Source organism: Phasianus colchicus, chromosome 6, assembly GCF_987193195.1.
Source record: "Phasianus colchicus chromosome 6, bPhaCol1.hap1.1, whole genome shotgun sequence".
Taxonomy (NCBI): Eukaryota; Metazoa; Chordata; class Aves; order Galliformes; family Phasianidae; genus Phasianus; species Phasianus colchicus.
This window is the reverse complement of record NC_143441.1, coordinates 9621178-9639274: the sequence shown is the minus strand read 5'-3', so window position 1 is coordinate 9639274 and position 18097 is coordinate 9621178. Positions and strand designations below refer to the sequence as shown.

At 42.3% G+C, this 18097-nt stretch overlaps 1 protein-coding gene across 4 annotated transcripts; it reads left to right on the top strand.

The window, feature by feature from the left end:
• The first annotated feature begins 5705 nt into the window (after positions 1-5705).
• CCR4 (C-C motif chemokine receptor 4) lies at positions 5706-14338 on the top strand. Of its 4 annotated transcripts, none has more exons than XM_090142395.1 (3): positions 5706-5859; positions 11848-12082; positions 13230-14338. In XM_090142395.1, the coding sequence occupies exon 3, from the start codon at positions 13248-13250 to the stop codon at positions 14322-14324; it is 1077 nt and encodes a 358-aa protein (XP_089998521.1). In that variant the 5' UTR covers positions 5706-5859; positions 11848-12082; positions 13230-13247; the 3' UTR covers positions 14325-14338. The 4 variants fall into 4 exon arrangements, with proteins under 4 accessions (XP_089998521.1, XP_089998523.1, XP_031446245.1 ...); XM_090142397.1 differs by lacking the exon at positions 5706-5859 and adding an exon at positions 8716-9041 and having other exon boundaries at positions 11958-12082; XM_031590385.2 differs by lacking the exon at positions 5706-5859 and adding an exon at positions 8716-9041.
• Positions 14339-18097: the final 3759 nt, after the last annotated feature.

The following is an 18097-nucleotide window of genomic DNA, read 5'->3' as shown; positions in this document are numbered from 1 at the left end:
CTCGGTAAAATCATTTTTCTGAGAAAACTTGGAGCTGAGCTTCTCCGTTCGGTAATTGACCAATTTTCCATAAGCATTCATTCAGCAAATAGTAAACAATCAATTTTTTTCTGCTGAACTTTCAGCACGGTCTACAGAGTAACAGCGCCTTTCCATAAAGCACCTTGTATTAGGTGTAAAGATTATACACACTTAATTTGTGAAATTTCAGCTATAGTTGAACTTTCAGATCTCTTGGCTAATAAGAGTAGTGCGAGCATCAATTAGAGTTAAATTATTTTTCAGAATTCAGTCTGCCTAGGCAAGAAAACTCCCCCTGCCCCCACCTCAGCAAATGATTCCCTGCTTACTAGTGGTATTTTAAGAAATGCTTAGATGTGCAGGAATTAAGAGGAAGGTGCTCTGAGACCAAACAAGAAGTCGTCTGCATGAAATCAGCCTGGAGAGGCTTTACTGCAGGGCTGAGCACTGCAATCTCACTTGGGTTGTTCAGTCTTTGCTTTGCTTTTCAGAAAATGGTAAGAGTGCAAAGAGTAAAAGGCAGCTTTAACTATGAACCAGAATGACAAGCTCAAGCCCCAGTGGCTGGCAAACTCTCTGGAAAAGGGGAGCATGTTCCTGTCCATCCTCAGTGGTTTCACAGGAACTCAGCACACAGCATTCCTCTCACAACATATCACCTTGCATGTTCATCATAGAATTGCTAAGGTGAGAAAAGACCTCAAAGACCATCTAGTCCAACCACTGACACATCACCACCATGCCCACCAACATGCCCCTCGGACCCAGCAAAACAGACTTTCTGCTGTGAGTCAAACCTTTGGCGAGCCTGGGCTCTCTGAACGATACCTTGTGCAAAATGCATGTGCTCCTCCTGCCTTTTTTCTGTCTCCTTTGCTACACCGTGAGATACAGGGCATATAAGGAAAGTCAGAATAATATCACAGAATCACAGAATGGCAGGGGATGGAAAGGGTTTCATGAGATCATTGAGTCCAATCCCCCTGCTAAAACAGGTAGGTCACACAGGTAGGCATCCAGGCAGGTCTTCGAAATCTCCATAGAAGGGGACTCCACAACCTCTCTGGGCAACCTGTTCCAGCGCTCTGTCACCCTTACTGTAAAGAAGTTCCTCTGCATATTTGTATGGAACTGTCTGTGTTCAAGTTTTAGGCCATTGCTCCTTGTCCTATTGCTACATACGACTGAGAAGAGCCTGGCCTCATCCATTTGCCCCCCCCACCTTCCTTAAGATATTTATAAACATTAATCAGATGCCCCCTCTGCCTTCTTTTCCCCAGGCTGACCCATGTTACTCAGCCTTTCCTCATACGGGAGATGCTCCAGGCCCATTAACTTCTCTGTGTTCCTCTTCTGGACTCCTCCTAGGAGATCTCTGTCTTTTTTGAACTGGGGACCCAAACCTGGACACAGTACTCCAGATGTGGCCTCAGCAGGGCAGAGGAGAGGGGGAGGATCACCTCCCTTACCCTGCTGGCCACGCTCTTTTTAAAGCACTCCAGGATAACTTTGGCTTTCTCAGCTACAAAGGCACACTGCTGGATCATAGCCAACCTGTTGTCCACCAGGACACCCAGGTCTTTCTCTGCTCAATTTTTATGCCATTTATTTACAAGTCATTATATAGAAATTGCTGTTTATGCACAATGTCTTTTTGCTCTTTTTTTAGCATTTGCATGACATATTAATGCTTTTAAGCTTTGTGGGGGTTTCCTGGCTCTGTTACACAGAACTATCGAGACGCCTCCTCAGAGCAGAAGTGGTAAATCTTCGAAAACACGATAAAAACCAAGATCATCATTTTTGCTTGGTTTGCATTAGCAGGAAGAGTTTTGTTGCAATGCCCCTTAAAAAACATCTTAGCCTCCATGAACCATACCACTTCCCCAGGTTTCTGCTTATTTTGCACACTGCACTCCTGGAGGTATTCTTTCCACCATTCGAGCCTGACTGAAAGCCTTCTGATGTCTCTTCGTGTCCCTCTACTGGACTTCCAATTCACTGGAGCTTTTACTCAGATCAAAAACCTTTCTCTATCAAAACCTCTGCAGCAGGAAAATGGTATTTTCTATCCACTCAGCTATTTTACAGCATAGACTTTTCCAAGTGTTTCTTGTATTGATCCTGGATGAATTTCATCACCTCAGTTCCCCTCTCCCTCCATCAATTTTTAGGTGAAAAATAATACACATTTGGAAATGTGTAATGGTAGAGTCCCAAAAGTCAAAACAGATTCTGGAGCTGTTTTCCATCCACCAAAAAGGAGAGCACAGTTCCTCCCAAGAAGCACAGTCTGGCCAGGGGGCTCAGTAACACACACGATGCCCACCAGGTTCACTGCTCTCTGAAAAGCCAAAGGTCTGCATGACATAAAAATGAGACATGGCAAGTTACAGTTTGCAGATGAAAATACACACACACACCTGTGATATCCATCGACCGAATAGAAATCGGCTTTGCAAAATGGAGGCCAGGTATCCTCTGGGTTCAGTGGAAGGCTGTGTTTTAGGGACTTTTTGTCATCAAAAAATCTAATCCTGCTCATTCAAATATCACATCGCAGTCCTATAATCACGTCTAAATTTTCTTTACTTTCAAGCAAAGCATGACAGCTTCTAATTCTTTTCATTGACCTCTTGGGGTTTATAATTTGTACAAAAACCTTGGGTCAGAGTATCACACTGAGCTGGGAAATTGCTTAGGGGTGAAAGCTGGACTTTTCAGCACCAACATCAGAAGACGACGCTGTTCACATATTCCCATTTAGAATATTTAGAATTTGCTGGGAGTGGGTCTGAAGTCCTGGTTCTGGGTTACCTTGAAGCTTTAAAGGCTACATTCCGCAGAGAAACTATTTATAAATGCAGTGGCTGTGGATTACGCTCTATTATTTCCATTTTGTCTTTATCACCTTTGCAAGATGCCTCACTGAGCTCCTGCAGGTTACACAAAACTGTTGTCCTAGCAGGACACTGTTGCCAAAGACAGGACAAGTCCCATTTATGTAAGTCCCAAGTTCTGTCATCCCTGAAAACCATGGGAGAGTTTTCCAAAGAAAAACTCAGTTATCAGCTGCATTCTTGTCAAAATTGACTTGTAGGAACCACACTGTTTCTGCTCACCTTTGCTTTCACTCCTAGCTGCTATAGCATTTCTGCAGTCACTGCCCAGTACTGTGCCATGCTTTGCCAAAGGCCGTTTACATACCACTTCCAAAGTAGCCACATTTTAGTAGTGCATGAAGTACTTTCTGTATTAAATGCATACCCTGCTCAAAGATTTACTGTTTTGCACCCCAGCTGATTAAATTCACAGAACACCCGCTTTTTAATTTTTTTTTTTTTCTGGAAAAAAACTGTGACTTCCAGAATAATTATTCAAATTCAAATCTAGTAGTTGAAACTAAAAGATGTTCCCTGTCACATACATACAACTTCTGCAGAACATGGTAATAATTCTGCTGCTGCTGTATTAATTAGCTGCTAATTTACTTGGCTACTATTCTGACTCACACATATTCACACCCAAGCCTCAAGATCTGGGTGTTGCAGACTTAGAATTAACACATTGTTTTTCAGCCCTACAAAAAATACCCACCAAGAGCTCCTGTATAAATTTGTTTGTTGCATTAATACTCAATACACAAATACGCAAAATATTGCAAAGTAGCTTCCCACAGAAACTTTTTTTTCACTAGTGAAGAATGGTTTGAGGTGTGCATTTACTATATTTCCACCAGTGACCATTTGATCAGCAGGAAGCAGCACACTAATGTTATGCCACTGAACGCAACGGGATGGAGAGTGCAAGCAAAGACTCTGGGCATACAAAGATTCTTCCATTACACAGGAGATATTGCCATCCTCACCTGTAATTAGAACAGTCTTCTTCACATCCCACCCAGACTGGAAGTCTCTGATATGTTATATGCATTTGTCACTGCTTCATATTCAGCTGCAGCTCAACAGTTAGGCTACCAAGCATTAGGACTACAGATCTGCTTGCTGAGATATCTGGGCAACTGAGAGAAGCTGAGTGCCCCCCTAATAAAATTAAACAATAATAATAAAGAAAGTAATTTAATTAAGCCCACAAATGGTACATAAAAATTAAAATTAGCAGCACAAAGAAAAAGTCTGTGATGACCATGATTGGCAGGGCTAGAGGATAATGATGAAGCCAATGAAAGAGAACAGTAGGTGGCTCCATGCCTCTGATGATGAGTCAGTTCTCTCAAGTGACAGAGACAAGCTGCTATTTCTATGTGCAATTTGCTCTGCCAGTGACTTTACCAGTACAGCTCATTACAAATAATAATTGCTTGAAGCCCTGATCACAGAATCATTGAACTGCAGAATGGTTTGGTTTGGAAGGGACCTGAAAGACCCCTCAGTTCCAACTCCTGCTGTGAGCAGGGCTGCCACCCACCAGACCAGGCTGCCCAGGGTCCCATCCAACCTGGCCTTGAGAACCTCCAGAGATGGGGCACCACAGCTTCTCTGGGCAGCTGTGCCAGGGCCTCGCCGCCCTCTGAGTAAAGAAATTATTCTTAACATACAACCTAAACCTCCTCTTTTTTAGTTTAAAGCCATTCCCCTTGTTCTATCACTATCAGACCCTGTAAAAAGTCAGTCTTCTTCCTGTTTATATGCTCCTTTCCAGCACTGAAAGATTGCACTGAGTTCTCCCAAGTCTTCTCCCGGCTGAACAAGCCCAATTCCTTCAGTCTTTCTTCACAGGAGAGTGCTTGTGGCTCGTGGCACATGGCTCATGGTAGGTGGCACATGACATGCAAACTCCCTTGTAGCTTATGGCTCAGAAGTACATCCCCTTACCCCATCAAATCTAGTTTAAAGTTCTACTGATCATTCCAAGTAGATTACTTCCCAGAACATTTTTGCCTTTCCTGGTCTGCTGTCATCTTATGTCAATATGGCCACTCTTTCACGGATGTCTCCAAGATCATTGTTCATCAATCCTGAGTGTGACACTATCCTTGCAGCCATCCACTCAACTGATACTATCCAGTTTCCAACCAGGATAGAGGAGAACATCCTCTATCCTGCACTCCCAATCCTGTCACTGTCTTTCCAAGAGACATAAAGTCTCTTGATATTTCATAATCTCTTTATTGCAGCCTTATAGGAACTGACTTGAAAGAGCAGGAATGGATAGCAGTCCTGCCTTACCAGGGACAGTAGTTTCTCGTGATATCATGAATTTTTGCCCCTGGCAGGCAGCAAATCTCTCTTAGAGAGATTGTCTGTATGTCAAACGTTCTTGAGTGCCTCTCAGCAAGTAGTCCCCAATTACTCCCATCCTCCACCTTTTTTTTGATGGCACTGGTTCTAACATTACAGGTGCTTAGCTGGACCAGCTTAGTGTGGTTCTCCTTTGCTGGATCTTGGCTGCTACCCCCACACTCATTTTTTCCATCCCCAGAGCCTTGTATGTGTTGCACAGGGGCACTTTGGGGGCAGACTCCCCAGTCTTCCATGTTACTGCAGTCTGTCTTCACAGGGTTGTCAGTTGACAGTACCACAAGTATCTGTGATAACTCTGCAGGGATGGGAACTTGGTGGCACGCTGGAACTGATAAGCTGCTGACAAACACTGACTCAGCAGCTTTTCAATTTTCAGTCATACCAATCACAATAACGATATGTATGATGAGACCCACTCAAGTTCCACCTGAAAGTAAAAAACTAGTATTAAAAAGACCTAAGAAAAGGAATTCTAGGGAAGATACCATCACAGACATGCTGGGAGGACAACAGTGACTACTACGACCAGTAGATGGGGTGAGCCTCTCTTCCCCTCCATAGGCATGCCTATTGGGTAAGATTTGCACACTCAGTTACACCATGCCGTTGTGAGAGAAGATGGAAACTGAGAGCTTTTCTACTGAAAGGGTCTCAAGCAATATTTCTAATGGTGTAAAAACATTCTAGGGTGGAGATTAAGTAAGTGCATGCAGGAATTACTTTTTAGGCCTTTCTTAGAGACATCTCAGTAGGCCTCCCAGTATAGACCAAGGACCTTTACCAAGACATTTTCTTTGGTGCAGAGGGAAGGCATCTGAGGAGGCTCAGGGCTGCATTTGTCTGTTTTGTAGCAGGCCAGCATTAGAGCCAACTAAAATTTGACAGGGATGTGCAACCCACCAGCTCCAGAGCTCCTTTCCAGTGAGTCTTTGCATTATTCCAGCCCCTTTTCTCCCCAGGGTCCTTTGTTAGGGAACAGGTTTCCTCAGATTGCAGTCAGATAATCTTTCAAAGGGAGCCCTCATTTGAATCATTAAAGATCACTACCTCTTGGTCTCTTTTTCAGTTCCTTTTTGGTCTTACTGATGACCCCTGCTCCCCAGAGCCTCATGGAAGCTTGGGTTTCAGGATGTCATAATGCAAGGGAAGGACAAAATACAAGCTACAACAAAGACAATACTCAACATACAAGTCAGAGTTTACAGATCAAGACAGATTCAAACAAGGCAACTGGAAGCAGTGGCATGCATCTTTTTGACACAAGACTGAAGGCCTTCTCCACGGTCGCCATAGTCTCTTGTTATCCTTGTGATCACTCTTGCTTGCCTTCTAGGACTCTCTGCCCTGAGCTTGCTTCATCATTTCTTCTGCCCATCTCAAGTGGCAATGCAGTCTTTTCATATTCACCCCAAGGTGGCACTGTGAAACTCCATGTACTTCAAAATCATTCATTATCTAGCCGGACACCACAATCTAGAAACTACAGAGTCACTGATGAACAAGTACAAAGCAGGAAAAATATATTTGAGAGAAGTAAGAACAAAAATAGTTATGAAACCTTGCTGCAGGAAGGAACATCAATTTCTTCCAGTTCTCTAATGTGCACGTTGTTACCGAGCGAATGAAAGCTTGTGGATGTTAAATTAACCACAAAGCATACCAGAATATCTTGTAAATCACGAAGACTTAAGATAAACTCAAGTGAAAACTGATAACAGCCATCCTGACCATTTTTTTGCTCCCATCAGTTTTATTTCTGCAGCCTGAGTGGTTTCCACTTCTATGAAAAGTGAAATGAGTATTGCATAATCTCTTGATACAGCTTGCCAGTGAAGCAGCTTTCCTCTTGTGATGTCAGAATGCCTGGATCTTACAAACACAGAAAAGTGACAGTTGTAGCAACTGACAAAAGCAAGTTTTGGTGCTTAGTCTTGATCCTCTGTAAATACTTCCTTTTCTAACCTAATTAATGTTACAACTGCCATTCTGTGTCAAGAGATCAGTTGTGTAAATCTTTACGGTAGTCTTTTGGCAAGCTTTTGAAGACAACAGTATTTGAGACTTGGAAGCACTACTATAAAGCAAACAGAAAACAAAGCCTTTATTCCAGAACAACATCGTTTTTATTTATTTATTTATTTTATATAAACTCATTACAATAAGCACCAGACAAACTGAGGCCTGAGGAGACCTCTGCTATTCCCTGCTGCCTTGGCCTTTGTTCCCTTGGAAAGACCACCTTTTAGCCAGGACATCATGGTGATGGTTGGGTGACAGCTGAGAAACCAAAAAAAATTATCTCGGGTATCAACTGCTCTTCAGACTTGGAAATGGCATAAATTTGTCTCCTTCCTGTAGGAAGAGCTTGGGAACATTTGCTAGATCACTAAACAAGACAAAGAAAGCTCCTTGTAGTGTCATTTCACTTTTAACAAGAAAACAACTCATGTTTTTTTGCATCAGTGATTTTTATTTTAAGAAAAATTCAGTATACACAATGACTGTTTTGTCATGCTTAAGGTTTAAAGTTTCAGTTCTTTTTTTTTTTTTTTAATGAGGAGTTCTGAATATAACAGCTATGCTAGCACAGGACAGGAAAAGAGAACAAATTTGGCTGAGAAAAACAGTGGATACAAACAGCAGAATGCAAAGGACCAGACCAGTGAAAGGAAAAAAAGATGTAGGGAATTGGAACCTAACCTTGTTGAGCAGCCTGGTCTAGCAGGAGGTGTCCCTGCCTATAGCTGAGGGGTTGGAACTAGATGATCTTGAAGGTCCCTTCCAACACAAACCATTCTACGATTCTATGATTGGTAAGCACAGAAAACAGTCATGACTCTTTAAGATCTAAATCTTTTGCATGCCAGCACAAGCAGCTGTCTTAGCTAAAAGGAACTCTTGCATTCAAACCGTTCAAGGTACATTATGAACGAACTACCTGGGAAAACAGTGTAGATGGTGGCTATTTCAAAAACTATGAAAAAAATTCACTTTCCACTTCTAGTTCACTTAACAGATTGCTTCAGCTTTAGTCAGGCGCATTAAGGTTGGACTGTACAGAAAATGAGCAGGCAGATACCTGCACAGCAAGCAGATGACACAGGCACTCTGCTAACGAGAAAGGCTTGGCACTACAGATAAGCAAACTGTGACTCCAATTCACTTGAACTGCAAGAGAGTGATCCAAGAGCTGACTGGGAGAATAGGCTTTGTGAGGGAGATATCTGGCTGCTAAAAAGGGCCTCTCGCTGCCTGTGTGGCTGTTGCTCTGGTAGTTTGGATCAAAAGAGTGGTTTAACTTGAGTTTATCTTTAGTCACTGTCACCTACCTCTCTCCTAAGGCCCTTCTGTACAAGGACTTCTCTAGTGCAGGCTTCTGAATTGCCTGCGTCCAATGCTGAATCGCTGGTGTAGGTAAGCACCTCTCAGTGACAGCATCTAGCTCTTGGATCAGACAAACATGTCTCCAGTCCTTCCTCTGGTGAGACCTGCACGCAGCCTGCAAGTTGGCAAGTTAAAGATGAGGCTTTCCATAAAAGGGGGGGTGGAGCTGAAATCTCTTGGCAAGAAGCAAGGTCTTCTTGGCTCGTGTTGTTCTGCTTTTAGTTTTTAATAAGTTCCGTTCTGTCGGCTTTAATGCACGCTCATATAAAGGGTTGGTTCCTCCCAGCCAGACTAATCAGGTTTGGATCCCTTCTCAGTGCTGCTATCGTTTATTTGGCTGGTACCACAGACCTCATACCATCTAGCAAAGAGGTAAGACCTCTTCTTTCTTTCCTCCTGCCCCTGTCAACCTGTTGGTTTGACAGCAGCATCCTCACAGAGATCCCTTCTCCCTTTCCTCCCAGCCTTGTGGTCTCCTGACAGTCCCTGCCAGGTTCTCTGAGGAGGAGCAGAAAAAAGACACCTGGGACCTCAGAGTTCCCCTGCTATGCACTGTCTCTTGCTCTCCAAGTCATGGCAGACCCTTCAATGGCAATACCTTTTATTCATTTTCTGCATCATCTCGCTTGATCAGAGATTTCATGAATTTCTCCACCTTTTCTGCAGTTTTCTTTTCAGGTTCCCATCGGGATTCTTTTCATCAGTAGACTAACAGGTGTCTCAGAGATCATTTTCATCCTTTTGGTTGTCATGAACTGGCAGCTATTTTTTAGCTTCTTTTCCTGGAGTTCATACACCCTAAGCAGCCACAATTTCTCTGCTCTTCTTGTAGCTACGCATTCCTCTTCCTGCAGACACGCTCCTTCTCAAAGTCTCCTCGCCAACAGCCTTTGCCATCTGCTAACATAACATGAAAAGCACTGATATAGCAGGCTCTGGCATTGCAGCTGCTGCTTCGCAAGATGCTGTAGTCCAGCCAGCCCTCCCCACAGCCACAGAAGCGTACTCTGACAAGGAGCCTGTGCTGCCCTCCTCCTGAATTGACAGACAATTCCACCTCCTCTCCTGCCTTTACCTGAGAGAGTGAGCAGAGGTATGAAAAATTCAGACAGCCAGGAAGCATTCGCTACTTTAAAGGTTTTTTTTTTCTAAGGGAGGACTGGGCAAAAGATAATTTGTCCAACAGGCTGTTTCTTCAAGCCTGTGCCATGTTAAACTTGCAATCTTAAGGCTGCAGACTCGATCCCTGCTGATGTGAATGAAAGATAAAAGCGTATCTGAAGTGTGACGTGGGTGCTAACGAGAGTTGGACAGTCCTCAGAAGGTTACAGGTGATGGGAAATCAACCCTTAACCAAAATGGGCTCTAGGAGGGTAGAAAGGAGATTAAATTCAGTTCCATTCACTGCTTCATCTGGACATCCAGAAACGTCACTACTGAAGAAATTCAAAGGCAGCAACCAGTTTGTTGGAATGGAAAAAAACCACAGGGCAAGGTAGATATGCAGGTGCTCGGTGGTTTATTGAGGCTAGAGCACTGCAGCCAAAACTAATGAAGGTTAATACCTACAGAGTAAGGAGATGTGCTTTTTTTTTTTTTTTTTTTCCTTAAAAACAGTTGCTTATATCACTGAAAAACTGAGGCTTAGTGTCACTGTTACCATGGGAAACAACACATGAAAGAAGAGGCCCTTTCAGGGAGCAAGAGGAACAGCCTCTACTTTCTGAGAACAGGGCTGATGAAACTGGTACCACAGTGTTGCCTGCTCATCTGATAGCCACATCTTTAAAGGACTGTTAGCACACTGAAGAGAAGACATACATGATCTGCAGAGCAATAACCTGCACCGGTGATCTCCCAGCGATAAATTTAAAACTCCACAGATGCAGTTTATGAAAGATGACTGAGCAGCTACTTTCTGTATGAGTGTTTTATTCTGGAGAACAGTAAAGCAGTAAAGCTTGTATGGAAGAAACACTTCACCCAAATGTAAGTTATTGGGCAGAGTAACAATGTCATAGGCAGACAGGATGGCAGCAAATAGAAAAACTGAATGTAAAGCTACATCCAGAATAATACATAGAAGACAGGCTGCCCAGGGAGGTTGTGGAGTCTCCTTCTCTGGAGATATTCAAGACCCGCCTGGATGCCTACTTGTGCGACCTGGTGTAGGGAACCTGCTTTGGCAGGGGGGTTGGACTCGATGATCTCTGGAGGTCCCTTCCAACCCCTATGATTCTGTGATTCTGTGTCACAGAAGACATCAACTCTGCTGGGATCTATGAGTCTTTCTCCCTTCCCAGACAACTTCTGCTGCTTTCTTGTTTCTGCTTCTAACTCTGACTCCAGTTTCTCTTGTTATCAAGCAAGCAGTTTTCCCTGTTGAGTAATTGCTTTTACTTTTGCTCAGCTGGCCTTTTGTGGGACACAGAGGAGAGCAGCATTTGCAGGCTGCAAGCACAGCTGCTCTGCCAGAGGGACAGAGAACCATCCTATTTAGCCAGCACGTGTCCTGTGCATTCTTCTCCTTCCCAGGATCCCCCAAAATAGAGCTGGGGAATTTACAGAGAAATTAGTTGCAATAGCTGGGCTTCCTGGTGTGATAAGAACCATAGGAAACCTCAGCTCCCCCTGCCCTCACACCGCATACACACCCTACTTCTCATTTGATATTTTGACCATTTGTGTAAGATCAGCAGTAGCTTTGCTGTATATAAAACCTGCTGCGGAGACATCAAGCAAAAAGGCATGAACTGGCATGTCTTTGTTTCTTTCCCTAGCAGAAAGAAAGCAGGCGTTAGGAAGACCAGAGAACAATGAACAAAAAGAGATTCCCCTACACTAATTCCAGACAGCTCTGTTCTTCTACAGCTACATGGTATAACTTCGAGAACTGGTTATCCTACTAGAAACACCTCCCACACAACCACTGAGCGCCTGCCTCCTCACTGCTCACTACAGATGATCCTTTCATTACTTTTTCTGAGTTTGAGGTACATTTTACAAGCCGTAAAAAAGAACGAAAGTTCTGCTGAACAAGAGCTCCTCAGTGGCACCTGCTTGTAATAATTATTGAGTAAGATGACGTGGCTTCAACTGAGTAATTAGGCTCTCACTGGAAACTTTGTATTGCTTTACACACTATAAAATGCATTTTATTTCTGTTCTGCATTTAAAGAACTATCTCTCGTGAGCATCGAGGAGAGAAGCACTTGTGATATGATCTGCAAGGAAATACAGAGTTTCCGCCAGCAGACGCAGCTACCTATTGACATCTGCTTTTTGCAGCTGCTGGGTATCACAGCGTAGGCAGCACTTCGCTGGCAGAGATACCTGGCCAGAAACAAGCAATTCTGCTCCACCAGAACTGAGGAGCTCCTCTGCATCATTTGAAAAGAAAGAGAGGAGAAAAGGTAATATTTACAAAATGTAATGGCAGAAGCCAGAAGTCTGTCATACCTGCTTATAATGTATATGACTGTAATACTTCTACCTTTTGTTGCTGCTTCGTAATTTTAAAAGCAATTTTCAGAAATCCTGCATAATTAGAATTATGTGTATGAGCATTATGCATATGTTTTCAGTTTAAAATACTCGAGTAGCCATTCTGAAGGTGTATTAGAGTCAGGTAGTTTAGCTGCTGTTGTTGCATCTTTAGGCCAGTTTTGTAGCCGTGATTTGTAATTCAGATTACATTCTTTGTGCACAACAGAACGGAGCTGTAGACTGGAAAGGTGTCACAACAGTGACTACGCATGGAAGGGGTCAGGTTAACGATAGTCAATGTTTGCTGTTAATCAGCAACAGTATGCAGTGCGAAGACAAATAAAGAGATGATACTCACTTTTCCTCTGATTCCCACTCATAAAATAAAGACAAAAGGGAAGGACATAATGCCGGCTTGCAAAAATTCTGATGTGTAGAGCTAAGAAATGAAGCTTGCTGCGATGTGATAACTCACATCAATGACATATTTGCACTGTGCCCATTATGTGATCTAGCTTCAAAGTAACATCACTTAAAACTCTCAGTCTATTAGAAAAGAACATACATATGAAAGTGACAAATTCCTGTTATTCACTTTGCTACTACAGACAGCACCTACTGAGAACTGATGTCGCCTTCCAGTGAGCATCATTTCATTAGGATGCATTTTATTTCTGTCTGCCTTCAGTAATGTTTGTCTGATTGGAAGGATGGGTAGAATCTCAAACTTCTATGAACGGTGGCTTTGCTTTTTACTTTACTCCACACAGAATTTATCTCTCTCCGATTTGATATCTATGGTCTGTATCTTTCGTTCCTGTTTGCTTTCTTCTTTGCAGCTTCAATGGCGTTCAGTGTTCTTGACATGTCTGATTGCAGTTTTGGAAGGACATGCATGCTAAGGACAGTACTTTTGCAAGTGTTGCATAAGAATCCCATGATACTTAAATACTGTTTGAGAATCTGCAAGTCAGTCGAGTGTTGCAGACTTCCCAACACGATTCAGGCTTGCTGAGTAACCACACAATCATCATGCAGAGAGTGACTGACCTTTTTATATTCTTTCATTCTCAGGAACTGGGGGAAAAAAACATGAGTTCTTCAAGTACGGAGTCCCTTGAAGCTGACACCTCAACCTTTTATGACTTCTATGATAATTATAATGATGCTCCACAACCTTGCAGTAAGGAAACCGTCAAGAGGTTTGCAGCCTCTTTCCTCCCTGTTCTGTATACCCTGGTATTCCTGGTTGGGCTAATAGGAAACACTCTGGTCATTGTGGTCCTCTTTAAATACAAGAGACTGAAGAGCATGACTGATGTGTACCTGTTAAACCTCGCCATCTCAGATTTGCTCTTTGTTTTATCCCTGCCGTTCTGGTCTTATTTCGTGATAGACCAATGGGTTTTCGGAACTTCCTGGTGTAAAATTATTTCGTGGATCTATCTGGTTGGGTTCTACAGTGGGATATTTTTTATTATGCTTATGAGCATAGACAGATACCTGGCAATTGTTCGTGCAGTGTTTTCCTTGAAAGCAAGAACTGCCTTCCACGGCCTCATTGCCAGTCTTATTGTATGGCTGGTAGCTCTTTTAGCCTCAGTTCCAGAACTTGTATTTAGAGAATCTTTCGTTGAGCAAAATTATACTACTTGCAAGCTGAGATATCCAAGCAACTACATAACATGGAAACTTTTTTACACTTTGGAAATCAACATTCTTGGGCTCCTACTCCCCTTTATAGTTATGGCATTTTGTTACTCCATGATTATTAAAACTTTACTTCACTGTAGAAATGAGAAAAAGAATAAGGCCGTGAGGATGATCTTCGCTGTCATGATTGTGTTTTTCTTCTTCTGGACCCCTTACAATATTGTAATTTTATTACAACTGCTGGAAACTACTGGAGTCATTAGAAACTGTCAAACAAGTAAGAACCTGGACTACGCATTTCAAATAACTGAAACCCTTGGGCTTTTTCACTGTTGCCTCAATCCAGTCATCTATTTCTTCATGGGGGAAAAATTTAAGAAGTACCTGAAGATGCTCTTTAAGAACTGGCAGTTACCTGGAGTTATTTGTAAGTGGTGTGGACTTCATATCACTTACCACACCGAGTCTACAGGATCGTTCCACACACAGTCAACTGGGGACCAAGAAGCTCTGTAACGTGTTCCACAGCAACTGACAAAAATAAAGTGACAAAAGCAGGAACTTCAAAAAGCTCAGAAAATGCACAAGCATTTAAGTCAGCTAGTCTTTGATAATAACCTCATCTCTGATTTCTGCCTCTTAGATTTCCTGAATGCTATGGTAGAAGCTGTCCTAGATGTGAGATCTGGCAGTCGGACACGTATGTTTTATCTGCTGCAATTAGAAATCACTGCTCAGATGTAACAGTGGCCTTAACTCACAAGTACTACGCTTGTTGCTTGTTTTTCACCAGCATCAAGAAACGACTGGACTCAATGGAGGGCAGAGGAGAAACAACTTGCTATCTCAAAGTGCATTTGAAAAGTATCTTTGTTTATTCAAGGAGAAGGTGGTCATTACAATATTTTTTTATTCCTCAGTTGATCTGCATAGGTTTTGTTTGCTCAGACATGTAGCAATCTATTAACAACAACAGCTACTGTTAGAAGTTTAATCTCAGTAAAAGCTACACCTTCTGCCATTAAAAAAAAAAAGGACACAGAACACACTCTGTGCACAAGATGCAAAGCCAGTGCATTGCATTGTGCTATAATCTAGCTTTGTTTTCTTTCAGGTATCCAAATTGTCTATATATAGGCATTTTTGAATGACTTAATTACCATAATTCAGGATGGCAATTCTTTTTTTTTTAATTAACATTGAAAATGTGGTGGTTTTTTTTGTTTTTGTTTTAAATAAATCTTTTAAAAGATAATTGTTTTCCAGTATGCATTAACACATTTGAAGCATCTTTTAAAAGTATCTTTTAAAATGAATGTTCTTTGTTCCAAAAATCCCTAACTCTGAGACTGAATTTTCTTTTTATGGTATAAATATCTGGCAAGGCAAAAGAAAGCAAAGAGATTGTATAGGGAAGGTCTGTCATAATTTAGAAACCACATAAAGAATAGTTGCATTGGATTACAGAGCAGAAGGCAAAGAAAGATGCCACAGTAGCTGCTTGTAGATCTACACGTTATTAGTCAGGTCTGGAACGGGAAGGTAAATCTCAAAGCAACATTTAGATTTTGGCACAAAAATAATGTTTTAAAAGGCAAAAATCAGTGATGTAGTAGCCGCAAAAGTAAGAGTTGAAAAACCTGCATGTAAAATATTCCTGATGGCTCTTTTTTTGCTAAATGACAACTACTCAGCAGACTGCCATCTTTCTTAGGCCATCGGTAATGAAGCTACCACCCAGCATTCAAATGTGGCTACAAATAGCAGACAAAACTTAAAAATATCTAAGGGCAGACCTTGAGAAGTAGTATTAAAGTATATATATAATATTAAAGTATATATAATATTTATATAGTAGCTCTGCTGTTATGATCACTCTAAATTAGAAATATAAGAGGATACGTAACATCCCTCACAATACAACAAACAGACAAAGTAAAAACCAGCACTCTTAAATGCTCGAGCACACATATAACCCTCATAATTCATTGTGGGGAATGCATTGCCATCAGCACTTTGCTGATGCTGACAACTTTAGGCAACTGCAACAACGCAGACAATGAGAATAGCTGTGGAAGGCATTACTGCACTAAGAAGATATCTTCCTTCCTCAAAAAGTGTGTAATTCTTACTATTCAATACAAGTCACTGAATATATCAGATATGAAAAACTGCTTCAGGGAGCGAGTTAGTCCACCTATTACCCATTTTTAAAAGGAAGAGCAAGACAAAATGCAAGTATCAGGTCTAGGAAAGTCTCATGGGTGCCACTGAGCATAATGACATCACTGGTGAGCTGGCGTGACATATCAACCTCGCAGATGTGACACGAGTGGCATACACACTGTGATCTGCTGGGCTAAACATCAATCAAGCACCTACGCTAATTTGGAAGCAATGCAGTGCAACACAGTAGTTTGTTTCCCTTGGTCCCACTCTGTGACCCTTCTAGTCTGTAAGATCAAGCAGGTCCTTTAGATAAACCTGAGATCTTGCTTTCCAGAGGCTCCCTGTGCTGGACCGGCAAAAGTGAAGGTCAGCAAGTAAAAAGCAACTCATAAGAGACTCTTGGTGACAGCAAGATACAAAAGGTCTGGAGCTCAGAGGATGCTGAGGAACAGCACCAAGATGGCAGCAGCCCACATGCCTTGCCCTGGGCACACGCCCTGCAGTGAGGGAGGACGTGAGCCCATTCATGTGTGGAGTTATAGGCCGCACCCAGCAGCTGCCCAACTCCTGTCTAAATGGAGACAGCAAGGAGGCCTTTTTCTCACAAAACTCAGAGGTGCTTCTAGTCACAGCAAGGCTTTCTGCCCCATATCCTGTGCATGTGTGCACTTCGGGCAGTGCCTGGTGCAGGCCAAGCTCCCCCCCAGTGAACGCTGACCTCTCTTCCCATTGAGCCTCTCCCAGCCCTCCCAGTAATACTCACAGCTACCTCAAAGGTATGTAGGATGCCACCAGGATGGAAGCTGTGCTCTGAGTGGGCTTCCTGAATCAAGTGCTCACTATTAGCGGCGGGCTCAGGAACCCACAGCTCACCAAAGCTAGATGGTTTCCTTTTCTCTGTTACCTGGAACAAACCCAGCTCCCCCAGGTACCAAGCTGCTGTGGATAACACCACTCCTCTTTTGAAAGAGGGCTTTGAAATCCGCTCATGAGAAAGGATGAAATAATACTATTAACACAGACAAAAATAAAGCAGGGATTTTCAAAATGTCAGATGATCAAAGGTATAATTTTAGCTGAACAAGAGTTTCCAAGTGATTAATGAGGTACAGACAGACCTATTGAACTATGAAAGACAAGAAATAGGTATTTGAGTGAAGCAAAGCTGACTCATTCTTAAACCCACATTTTTTACATCGAGGTTCCTTGGAAGGCCATTCAGAGCAACTGAGAGGAGCCAAAGCTGCCACAGAAGTGCAGACCAGGAGAAAAAAAAAAGCATAATGACATTAACTATAAATAATGATGAAAAGATTTAACAAGTTGATGGTTTTGTTTTCACACAACACGTAGGTCAATGCAGTCATTCTCTAAGCATAAGAATTACACGCTTATCTTGGAGCTACAGACTAATTGACCTTTAAAGGTCCCTTCCAAGTCAAATAATTCTACGATCAGTTACTCTGAAGCACGGCTTTATCCCTTTCATACGGAGGAGACATCATGATAAGCCACCTTCTCCCAAAGTATTCCTCTTGTTATTAGAATCAGCCTTGGAAAGAAACAGGATTCATCTTTCTTCTTCTTCCTATTGCTGTTTGCCACTGATCCAGCAACAGGTCTGGACACCTGGTGTGAAGGACAGTGTAATTCAAAAGGTCCTGCTGTGCTCCTCTGCTACCAGGATGCTTCCAGTGGTCAACACTCACTCACTTTACTCCAGGAGCTCACAATGATTTCCTGTTTTATCTAGCATTTCGCTCTTGACATGACTAGAGACCCATCTCATCAGCTCCCTGCTCTTACACAAATATGTTCATCTGACTTGATTTACAGTTATAAATCAAGTTATTCAGTAATGTCAATCAAAATGACCATTAAAATATTCTTTAAGGCATTGCCTGCAGAGAGCTCAACAAGACTCCGTTACTCCAGCCATTAGAAAAGTTTTTAAGTAGAAGGCTGGAAATTAATAGAAAATACAGTTGTAGTGAGAATTCTAGCATTCATACGGCTGACAAGCATTAGAGGTGATGCAGTACTGCTCAAGTACTGGTCAAGTAAACTTACCATAACACAGCAATGCTGTATGCCAGTACCACTGGCAGTCACAGAAGTCA

Bases quoted from the DNA above. Each gene is read 5' to 3' on its own strand.
- CCR4 (XM_090142395.1), top strand. From the start codon at position 13,248: ATGAGTTCTTCAAGTACGGAGTCCCTTGAAGCTGACACCTCAACCTTT.